This window comes from Lepidochelys kempii, chromosome 17 (assembly GCF_965140265.1).
Source record: "Lepidochelys kempii isolate rLepKem1 chromosome 17, rLepKem1.hap2, whole genome shotgun sequence".
NCBI lineage: Eukaryota > Metazoa > Chordata > Testudines > Cheloniidae > Lepidochelys > Lepidochelys kempii.
This window is the reverse complement of record NC_133272.1, coordinates 21,688,706-21,700,010: the sequence shown is the minus strand read 5'-3', so window position 1 is coordinate 21,700,010 and position 11,305 is coordinate 21,688,706. Positions and strand designations below refer to the sequence as shown.

Here is an 11,305-nt window from a genome sequence, read left to right as displayed (position 1 = left end):
CCAATGAGGAGACAAGATACTTTCAAAAGCTGGGAGGAGGGAGAGAAACAAAGGGTCTGTGTCTGTCTGTATGCTGCTTTTGCCGGGGATAGACCAGGAATGGAGTCTTAGAACTTTTAGTAAGTAATCTAGCTAGGTACGTGTTAGATTATGATTTCTTTAAATGGCTGAGAAAAGAATTGTGCTGAATAGAATAACTATTTCTGTCTGTGTGTCTTTTTTGTAACGTAAGGTTTTGCCTAGAGGGATTTTCTATGTTTTGAATCTAATTACCCTGTAAGATATCTACCATCCTGATTTTACAGAGGTGATTTCTTTACTTCTATTTACTTCTATTTCTATTAAAAGTCTTCTTGTAAGAAAACTGAATGCTTTTTCATTGTTCTCAGATCCAAGGGTTTGGGTCTGTGGTCGCCTATGCAAATTGGTGAGGCTTTTTATCCAACATTTCCCAGGAAAGGGGGGGTGCAAGCGTTGGGAGGATTGTTCATTGCTCTTAAGATCCAAGGGTCTGGGTCTGTAGTCACCTAGGCAAATTGGTGAGGCTTTTTACCAAACCTTGTCCAGGAAGTGGGCTGCAAGGTTTTGGGAAGTATTTTGGGGGGAAAGACGTTTCCAAACAGCTCTTCCCCAGTAACCAGTATTTGTTTGGTGGTGGTAGCGGCCAATCCAAGGACAAAGGGTGGAATATTTTGTACCTTGGGGAAGTTTTGACCTAAGCTGGTAAAGATAAGCTTAGGAGGTTTTTTATGCAGGTCCCCACATCTGAACCCTAGCCTTCAGAGTGGGGAAGGAACCTTGACAGGCCGGTTGTGGCTCCTTGCCCCTGGGGCCAGTTCTGCTTTGGGGATGGTGTCTATGTGGCCAGCAATAAGCCCTGAGGGACCACTGCTAGCTGGGAGCTGCCAGCATTCAGTCTCTCCAGCCATTCCCCTTCTATCAGGGAAGCAGGGGGTAAGGTAGGAGCTCTGCATGCACCAAGGACTCCTCTGTGATGGGGGAATCCTCGGCAGGGGGAAACCGGCTGCTTTCTGCGCACAAAGCCAATGGAGGGCTCCGGGCTGGGAACAATCACAGCCAATGTGTCTCCATTCCAGTTGCAATACTATGAACTCTTGAGTCGCTGAATTAAAACCATGCAAAACACACCAGCGTTTCTCAAATGTGGCCACCAGAGGTTTGATGGGGGTGGTGGGCAAAGAATCAGCCCCTGCCTGTGCCTCCCTGTTGTTCCTGGATGCGCTGCCCTGAACCACCTCTGGAGACAGGTGGGGCACAACGCTGCAGGAGGAAGGTGAGTTCTCCACCCACCTTGGGGGAGGAGGGCCTTGGGCTTCAGCCCTGGGGTGGTTGGGCAGGAAGCTCCAGCTGCAGGACTTTGGAAGCCTGGCCATGGGGCTTTGGGCATCGATCCCTGGATGCAGCAGCGGGTGCTGACCTCCAACTCCGGCCATGTGACCCTGACTTCGGGTTCTGATCCTGGGCTCCAGCTGGTGGGAGCCAGCCCTGGGTGCTGACTCCTGGCCCCATCTATATAGCAGCGGGCTCCGACCTCCGGCTCCGCGGTGGTGGGGCTCAACCCCCCACATTGCCTCGGGCCCCTGCTGCCTCCACTGATCCTCCATCCATCCCCCCATCTGGGCCCCTGCTGCCTCCCCCAGCCTCACATCCATCCCGCCATTGCCCCTGGCCCCCACTGCCTTCACTCCAACCTCCCCCGGCATCCAGGGCTTGATTTGTCCTGGGGCTTGCTAAGAAAAGTGATATTAACAAACATACAAATATCACTTTTCACAGCATTGTTTTTATTATCGAGTCCTCAAAAAACCCTACTTAAATAAATGACAATGATTTGTGTATATCTGCGTATTTGTTTGATTTTCCTAAAGTTAATGAAGTATTTTAGGAAAAAGTCTCAGAGCGGCCACCAGCAAGGGTTGGTAGCCACACTCTGAGGCCACCAAAAATTTTGTTGTGAGACCCCCTCTAGTCTGTTCCCCTATGGTCTGCTTTGTCTAGGCTAGTTTGAGAGGCCAGACGCCCTACGGATGTGGCGATAGCTGGCCTAACCACACGTCTTTTCTTACGTTCTTGCTTCCCTGCCTCACAGGAGCACCTGGAGGGATTTTTCCTCTCTAGTTTAGGGGCACGGAGGCAATAGCAGCTGGACACACAGCTGCCTTGGTTATTTCTGCTCACTGGGGCTGCACACTAGCAACCCAGTTCCCCCGGGGTGTCCCGAGCCCTTCAGAAGCTGCTGCCCTGTTTGTGGGACCGAGGCCTGAATAGCACGTGAGGAGGATGGCTTTTAATGAGCCATAACCAGACCAACAGACTCTACTGCTGCTTATGCAGTTGGGATTTTTATTGATGCTAACAAGCAAATCAGGCAATCACGGTGGGCGGGGACATCTCAGCAGAGGGTGCTTTGTAGCTGAAACCTCAGGAAGGTCGCTCCACAGAGGGGTAAAGAGAGGCAGTGGAAACCCCTTGAGTGAAGAACATTTTGCTCCTAGAGGTTGCTACTAGATGAATTCCATCATGGGACTAACATCTGGGACAACAGCCCCCTCCCCGTTTCAGGGCTCCTGTCCCTCTGGTCTCTCAAGGGACCATGTCAGGATAACCACAGCTATTAACCAGCGTTCAGCACAGCTGAGGGTGATTATATAATTGCAGTTGTGAAACAGGAACATGCTTTCTAGATGAAGCTAAAGCGGATTCCCTTGTGCCACGAGACGTGCACAGCAAGCGAGCTGCGAGCTCCTGGCTCGTCTCCCAGTGGCCCTCAGACTTTACGAGCCAAGCTGAGAAATTTCTGGTATTCTTTCACCCAGGGCTTGTCAGGCTCGGCACAGATCTCCTGACCTTCTTTCATTTTGAATCTACAAAGGAAAACAGTGAATCAGCCAGGAGACAGCAATGGTGGGGTGAGGATACCAAACGTGGGGGTGAAACTCTGGCCAAAGTGCCCCCCAAAGCAGGATGTAGGTGCAAAGGGCCAGCACTGGTATCTTGTTCAGGGGGATCCCAGACAGCCCAGAACTGTGATGGCCCAGCCAGATTACAGGCCACTTACAGGCACATAAATGCAAGCTGTTAACTCCTTCCCGCCCTGGCAGTCTGTCCCCGCTCCACTCTCTATTCCGCCCCTCTGATGTTGTATGATTAAAATATGAACATGTAGATCACTGCTGCTACCACTGTTCTATAACTGCAACAAATCCTATATGAAGTATGTCATGTAAGGTGTCAATGGGAAAGTTATGATTTGCTAAATAGGATTATCCTGTTTGTATGAATGTATCATGTTTGTAGCTGAAGTTATGAGTATTGACTATGTACCAGTATTTCTAATGCATTTGCTCCTGGGGGAACACCCCCAAGGTAATTGACATCCAGTCTGGTCAGCACATTGTGAATGGAGATTCAAGGAGATGGCCCTTTAATGAACACAATGGGCCAAGAAGAAGCTTATTCCTGCCCGATGGGCCTTGTGGACATTTTAGCCTTCGAAGCCTGCAAGGGCACGTGACGAGTTCGTGTGACTCTGGACTCCATCTTGTGCCTGTACTTCCCCACAGACTAAGACTGAGAGCAGCCCCTCCGCATGGGAGAGGGAATACAAACCCTTGGGAGCATCTCCATTGTGCCTCTTTCCTGCTCTGATCTCTGGACGATGGACTTGCACTAAAAGGAGTGTTCCAGTCAATGGACTGGGGACCTTCCATCGTTTGGAAGTTACTAGAGATGGAAGAAGCCAGCAGCATGACAGCATTGCTACGAACCTGATACAAGAACTCTGCAACGTTTGTACGTATTTCATTCCTTTCACCATTTTAACTCTCACCTCGTTCTTTGCCAGTGTAAATAACCCTTTAGATATTAGATACTAAAGGATTGGCAACAGCATGGTTATTGGGTAAAATCTGAGTCATATATTGGCCTGGGTGTGTGGCTGATCTCTTGGGATTAGAAGAAGCCTTTGGTTGATGAAACTGGTTTTAAATAATCACTCCTCATTAAGCATCAGAGGGGTAGCCCTGTTAGTCTGTAGCCACAAAAACAAGGAGGAGTCCGGTGGCACTTTGGGCTTGAATAGGGACTGGGAGTGGCTGGCTCACTACAAAAGCAATTTTCCCTCTCTTGGTATTGACACCTCCTCATCAGTTATTGGGAGTGGCCACCGTCCACCCTGACTGAACTGGCCTTGTCAACACTGGCTCTCCCCTTGTGAGGTAACTCCCTTCTCTTCAGGTGTCAGTATATTTATGCCTGCATCTGTATTTTTCACTCCATGCATCTGAAGAAGTGGGTTTTTTATCCATGAAAGCTTATGCCCAAATAAATCTGTTAGTCTTTAAGGTGCCACCGGACTCCTCATCATTAAGTCTAGTGTCTGGGTGGTGAGATAAGGGCTGGGATACCTAAGGGGGCTGCATTTCTGACTCCTTGTTAACCAGTGAGAGGAGACAAACCTTTACGTTTATTACTGGTTTGGTATATCTTATGGAAGAATAACCACCAATCTAGGATGGGTCTGCCCCATTTCTCAGCAGTTTGTCCTGAATCTGGTATTCTCAGCTGTGACTGAAGCACAGTGACAGCCCCTCTCCCTCCTTTTGTACCCCAGGACTCAGCCTGAGTCCCCGCAAAGGGGCCTGACGAGCCGCTGAGCCCTCCTGGAGAGCGGGACGGCCCTTCTAGCTAGAGAGAGTTCTGCTTGTAACGTCACATGGGGGCTGGCTGGCTCATTCCCTCTGTGCCGATGGATACAGGGTCTACATTCCATGAGAGTTACCAGCTCCGGTTGTTTACCCTCCTGCCTTTATCCATCACAGCTGGTGGCATGGAAAAGACGATGTCAAAGCTAAGGATGGCATGAGCGCTAGGGGCCCATGGTGCCAAAGAAGCAGAGATCTTTTCCACATATTGATGGTGCCCACTTGGATATAATTTCCTAATCAAAGGCTTAATGTTGACCGACGCAAAGGAAGCAGATCTCCATGAGCCAGAGATCATCAGCTGGACACTTGCCGTCTCTCTGGAGCCTTTCTCCCAGGGACCAACCCCCACTGGCTCCAGGAAAGGCCAGACTCTATGTAAAAATAAACCAGTGCTGGTGAGCCATCCTGGGGCACTCAGAGACATGGCACCACTTAATCCAGACCCACTTTATGGTCCTTCCTGCACTGGGAGGGCCCAGAGAGCAGCAGGAAAGGCCGCGGATGTTCAGCTACTGGGAGCCCCAGCATCTGGAAGGAGCCCTTGTCTCCGCAGCTGCTTCAGCCAGCTCTGATGCTAGCTCATGGCATCAACCCCTCCCCTTGTGCACCCCACTTTAATCCTCTCCTCTGTCACCTCCCTTTGTTGTTACCTCGTTCCCTGCTATCTAATCCCCTCCTCCCTGCTCTGCTCCCGATGCATACTGCGGCCTCTCAGCCCCCCGCCCCTGCCATTGTCCCCAGGACTCTGCGCTGGAGGATACTCACATCACGGCTGGCTGAGGGCACACTGGGCTGGTGCGGTAATAGCCAACTGTGTTGTCTCTCTTGATCTTACGTTTCTGGAATCTGAAACAGCACTTATCCGGCACAGCAAAGCCTTCTAACAGAACAGGAAAGCCTCATGGATGAGGGTGCCCCCAGCTAGATGGGACCCCCCGTCCCCTCTCTGGGACCCGTCCCCACGCCCGGGGCAGAAGGAGAGAGTTGGACTGGGTCAGCCCTAGAGCAGGTGGCCCTGCAGCCTCCCCACCCCCGCCTGGGCCCTTATACATAGCACACAACTGGGACCCCCCCACTGCTCTCCAGGGTAAGGACCTGGCACAGACCTGCCCTTTCAGTGCATTGCACCACAGGGTGTCACCAGGACCCCATATCCTCTTCCAATAGCTTGATCCCCATGAGCCCAGCCGGGCCATCCTCGCTCACGTGAGCAGCTAATGGAGCCCATGGAGGCTGCCTGGGGGGATCCTGAGGAAGCGTGGCCCAGGTGGTGGCAGTATCTCAGTAACAAGCTCTGGTGTCTTTGCCTGGCCTGACTCTGCTCTCACTGAGCCGGGTGTGAATCCAGAGTCACTCCAGTTAGCTCAGTGGATTCTGGTGTGAATCCAGAGTCACTCCAGTTAGCTCAATGGAGTCATACTGGGGTAAGTGCTGGCACAATCTGGCCCACAGTTTGTGAGGCCATTGTATGTAAAATGCCAGATGGCAGTAGCAAGGCTCTGGCTGGGTGTTAGGCTCAAAGGGTTTGCTGCTGCCCTTGCTACTGCTGCGGGGAATCAGGAGTGACGCCCACGGACACAGCAGAGTGACAGCAGCGTACGTGAGGGGGAGATCCGGCCCAACAGACACACAGGCAAACTCGCCCTGAGACAGTGCAAGAGGCACAGGGCCTGAGGGCAGTGACGAGCTGCCAAAATCTTAACAACGGGTTCCCTCCTCACCCCACGAGGGGATCGTTGCTCACCGCCTCCCCCCAGGACTCCTGCCCCATCCAACCACCCCGCGTTCCTTGACGCCCCCCCCCCCCGGACCCCTGCCCCATCCACCCCCCCTCCCCTGTCCCCTGACTGCCCCCAGAACCGGGCAGGAGGGTCTCGTGGCCCACCGTAGTGGGTGCCCACCCCACCCCTAAGAGCCAGAAGCACTTGCCGGGGGGCGAGGTGGGGAGTCCCGGCGGTGCTTACCTGGGGCAGCTCCCAGGAAGCCTCCGGCAGGTCCCTCTGGCTCCTAGGGGCGGGGGAGCGTAGGTGGGGGGGAGCAGGGGGAGCGGCCCCTCCCCCCACTGATCGCATCAAAAGTGGCTCCTTAGGTGCCGACTCCCTGGGTGCTCCGGGGCTGGAGCACCCACGGGGAAAATTTGGTGGGTGCAGAGCCCCCACCGGCAGCTCCCTGCCCTGCGCCCGGCCCCAGCTCACCTCTCCTCTGCTCCGCCTCCTCCCCTGAATGCGCCACCCCCCCTGCTTCTCTGCCCCCCCCCCCCCAGCTTCCTGCCAATCAGCTCTTCACGTGGGAAGCCAGGGCGGGCTGAGAAGCAGGCAGCAGCTTCGTGCTCAGGCCCAGGGAGGCGGAGGCGAGCTGGGGCAGGGAGCGATTCCCCTGCGCGCCCCCCCCCGGGTTACCTGCTGCGGCGCGGGCGGTCCTCCTCGCACCCCCCCGCCCCAGCTCACCTCCGCCTCCCTGGGCCTGAGCGGGAAGCGCGGCCTGCTTCTCAGCCCACCCCGGCTTCCCACGCGAAGAGCTGAGTCGCGGGAAGCCTGGGGGGGTGGAGAAGCAGGGTGGGGTGGCGTGTTCAGGGGCAAAGTCGGAGGCGGAGCGAAGGCGATCTGGGGCCGGGGGTGGGGCGGGGAGCTGCTGGTGGGTGCTTTGCACCCACCAAATTTTCCCCGTGGGTGCTCCAGGGCTGGAGCACCCGTGGAGTCGACGCCTAAGGCGCCACTTGGGGACGGTTAAATTTAGAAGCCCTTTTAGAACCGGTTCTCCCTCGCGGAACAACGGGTTCTAAAAGGGCCTCTAAATTTATCAACCGGTTCTAGCAAACCAGTGCGAACCGGCTCCAGCTCACCACTGCCTGAGGGGAGCTGGCTTGGGTCTGCCTTACGCCAGGGCTGAGGGGCGGGTGCAGACTAGGGCAGCCAATTTGCATCCCCTGCAAATAGCCCCCAGGGGCTTGTGGCAAGAAATTGCCCTGGTCACTTCTCCTTCTATCTTCGATCCACCCCCACCCCTGCTGGCCCAGCCCTGATGTATCCCCATCCACCTCCATACTGGTCCTATTCCTCAGGGGGCATTGTGGCTGCCACGTGATGCCAGGGCAGTACGGCACCTATGGATCTTGCCCACAGTATCGTTCCTGCAGCCAGGCTGTGCTATACATGTCTTTCAGAGAGCATTGCGCCAATGGCATGGAACCCAGAGGGAGGAGCACAGGCGCAGGAGGGAAGAGTTTGGAGGAGACACCAGGAGCTCAGTCTGTGTGCCTATGGCTGGAATGCCCCCTGCACTTGCAGCAGCTCCATAAATAGGTCTTGTAATAAAGAGCCAGTTTAATTTTACAAGCGTGGAATTCTCTACTGCTGTTCCGCAGCACAAGGTGCATGAAACAGCGCCCCGGCATCTGGGGGTAGTCCCATATTTCAAGCAGTAGATCCCCAAGAGCATTTAAAATTCACCAGGCCTGATTCTCCCCTGTTGTTACTGACCCGCAGGCAGAGCACGGGCGTAGAATGCCACCAGACTAACATGGCCACTGTTTGCCCTGGTCACGGAGATGGGCTGCTACCCAAGGTGCCCATCAGCAGGGAGCCAGGCACCATATTCATTATGTCACCGTGATACAGGGACCACCGCCTGAGTCTGATTGAGTCTGCTCACTACACCTGTGTTACCCCAGCTAGACACCCACGTGAGAGCAGGCCCTACACCTGCTGTGTCTCGGTGAGGTCTGCCCTCCGTGCCCCAGAGATGCCCTGGCACCTCCCCGCACCTGACCCTGCCCTGAGATCCCATGGTGCTCCCTGACCCAACTCCCGTCTCTCCATGGAGGTGGCAACTGGGGACACCGGTACTCACTCTGAGCCAGGCTCTGGCAGCAGAAGGAAGCCAGCAGGAGAAGTGCGCAGACAAGCCCGGCTGCCTTTGCCATGGTGAGATGGAGGACGGTCCTGCTGGGGCTGGTGAGCAGGGTTCAGCTGCAAAGGAGCCTTCTGGTTGGATCTGCCTCCCTGGGCTGCTTTTATCGGGCTGTCTGCCTAAGGATGACACTTGGCTTTAGGAAGCAGGGGAGGGGGGAACCCAGCATATTTCCACTGTTTGGCCGAGCTCCCAGAGGGCTGGGCAGCGGAGGATTTTTTCTTGTGCCAAAAGGGGATGGGGATTTACCTGACACCTGCAATCATCGTCAGTCACCTCGGGGATGCAGCGACTGGGCGTGCCACCCCCGGAGTCAGTGCACCACAGCTCAACAGAGCGCCCGGGGAAGGTGACAGAGCTGTCTAGCGCTCAGGGTCAGGAGTGGGAGGAGAGTGAGTCCTGGCCTGGCCCTGGGTGCTGGACCCTGGGTGCTGCTGCTGGCCCTGCTGCTAACCTGTTGTGCCACCGTGGGAGAGCTGCTTCCTCTCCCGCCCCTCCTCTGTCTGGTTTCTGTATGTGACGGATCTGCCCAGCAGGGGACTGCAGCTCGCAGCAGCCACCGTCCCACGGCATGGGGCCTTCCCCAGCCCAGATACGGGGAAAGGGCCTGAGCCAGAAGGTGGGAGAGGGGGCTGCAGAGAAGCCCAGGGACTGGCCGCGTGGGCACAGACTGGGAGTGCCGGGAGATACAGCTGGGGGCAAGGCTGTGTGAGGTGTGGACGGGAGCAGCAGTGGCTGGCGGGGAGCTAGAGCAGAGGGGCCCCAATGAGAGTCACCAGCTGAGCCTGGCTTTGCTTGGCTGGAGGCTGGGCTGGAGCGGGCACCCTGAGAACGAGGCCTGCCGAGCCCTGGCTCTGGTCTGGACGCACCGGGGGCCCGAACAGGAGCCGCTGTTGCTCACGCTGAACTGTCAGTGCTTAAGTCTCCATGCCTAGGGGTCCACACTAGGTGTCTGCACGGTCACTGGGACCCACCAGGGCAAGGCCCAGCTGCTGAAGCAGTTATAATGCTTGCCTCTGAGACGCGGTACACGGGGCATGTTACAGGCGCCCCAGGGGCTTGAGGTACAGAGTAACCCCAATAATCCCACTTAGACTTTGGCCTCCTATGGGTGGGGTCGTCGGTTACTCTGTGTCTGTGGGGGAGCCCTGTACTTTGTGGGGCCTCTCGGTGTTACATAATAATACATAATAATTATCTGGCCATTGCTCCCTCGCCTCAGGTCTCTGTTCCCTAACTGTGGCCAGTGCCTGAGGTTTTAGACAAGCGCAGCCCCCCTGGCCCATTCTGCACCTGGCGAGTGGGCAGTGTGCAGCCACCAGGGAGCCTGGGAAGCGGGAATTCCTTCCTTCCACTGGTCTGACCCAGTGTGACCGCTCTTATGTACTTATGAAGCAAACCCCTGTCCGTTTACTTCCTCGATGAAGGATGCCAGGATGTGTCTCTGCACCCCCACATAGACCAGAAGAGGCCTTTGATGTTCACCTGGAAATAGGGTTCCCTCCTCCCTGTTGTTTAGCTCTTCCTGTAAATTTCCTTCTGAAGTCTCCGCAAGCCCTTTGTTGTCAGATGTTCGGCTGCGTGCTGCACTGCCTCTGGCTGGACAGCCCAGACAGCATGCTCCGGTCGAACTGCCCAATAAGACCACAAGACTTGGCTTAGAGCAAAGGCGCCCGGCCAGCTTTATTGCTGGCGAAGCAGGGTAATAGCACCTGGCAGATTCTACGAGGATACTAAGACATGGATGCTCACGACAATGGACGCAGCTCAGTGAGTGGCGGGACTTTCCACTGCTCCCTCGGCTGGCCAAAGACACTCCCTCTGAGATACGTCTTTATACACCAGTACCAACAAATTACGAATTGCCCCTGACATTTCAGGGTGCCATCCTCTGACGTATTAGGGCACCACCCATTACCTGGTGCGTGTTGGTTTGATCAAAACATCTCTATCCTTCATGCTGTCATCCTGACCTTATCCTTAAGATGGTCAGTGTGTTCCTGTTCTCTTTGTCCAGGTGTTCTGGTACCACCTTTCTGGAATATGTTTGCGTGTATATTCTTATGCCTAGCACCACTTAGGAATGTGTTTCTGCAATATTAGCCTTGTTCTTGCCAGATTCTCTGAGCAGGGCCTGCCTCTTGCTCACAACTTAACGTTGCTTTATAGCAGCAAAGTTTTGACTACTTTAGCCCAGGCCCCAGGCCTCATACCAGGCCTCTGATACACGGGCTTATGCTTCAGGCCCTCTTCCTACTACATTCCCCCACTTTTTGTCTTTTTATGGGGAGAATGTTTACCCATCATCCCAGAAAAGCATAATACATGGACTGAAGATGACCCAGTGGGCTAAACACTGTTATGTGGTTACCTTACTTTACCATCCACGCATTCGTGCCCCATCTGTCCCTTAGTTTGCACATTGCCTCGTACAACTGATGGCTAGATTTTATTTTCCAGTCATGTGTAGTCCCTTATGGTGGGCCTGGGAATGTTAGGCCTGGACCATGACTGAGGAATGTAGTTTTATGACTGAGCTTTAGAGGCGTGCTCAAATAATTAATACATATGAGAGTAATATGGAAATGGTGCATATATTTGTCGTGTGTTTATATATTTATATGTATATATAGTGTGTGTGTGTACATATGACACCACCTTGTAGTCGA

The 11,305-nt window shown here is 54.6% G+C and overlaps 1 protein-coding gene across 2 annotated transcripts; it reads right to left on the bottom strand.

Moving 5' to 3' along the window:
• Nucleotides 1-2,356: 2,356 nt before the first annotated feature.
• LOC140899766 (C-C motif chemokine 4-like) lies at nt 2,357-8,649 on the bottom strand. Of its 2 annotated transcripts, XM_073315797.1 has the most exons (3): nt 8,577-8,649; nt 5,493-5,607; nt 2,357-2,885 (listed from the first exon to the last, which is right to left on the bottom strand). In XM_073315797.1, exons 1-3 carry the CDS (start codon nt 8,647-8,649, stop codon nt 2,789-2,791), a joined length of 285 nt encoding a protein of 94 aa, XP_073171898.1. In that variant the 3' UTR covers nt 2,357-2,788. The 2 variants fall into 2 exon arrangements, 1 of the variants encoding a protein (XP_073171898.1); XR_012155441.1 differs by lacking the exons at nt 2,357-2,885; nt 8,577-8,649 and adding an exon at nt 6,692-6,909 and having other exon boundaries at nt 5,522-5,607.
• Nucleotides 8,650-11,305: the final 2,656 nt, after the last annotated feature.

Coding starts and splice junctions, on each gene's coding strand:
- LOC140899766 (XM_073315797.1), bottom strand. CDS start 8,649: ATGGCAAAGGCAGCCGGGCTTGTCTGCGCACTTCTCCTGCTGGCTTCC. Junction 5,608..8,576: donor CTGCCAGAGCCTGGCTCAGA/GTGAGTACCGGT, acceptor CTGTTCTGTTAG/AAGGCTTTGCTGTGCCGGAT. Junction 2,886..5,492: donor TGCCCTCAGCCAGCCGTGAT/GTGAGTATCCTC, acceptor TTTCCTTTGTAG/ATTCAAAATGAAAGAAGGTC.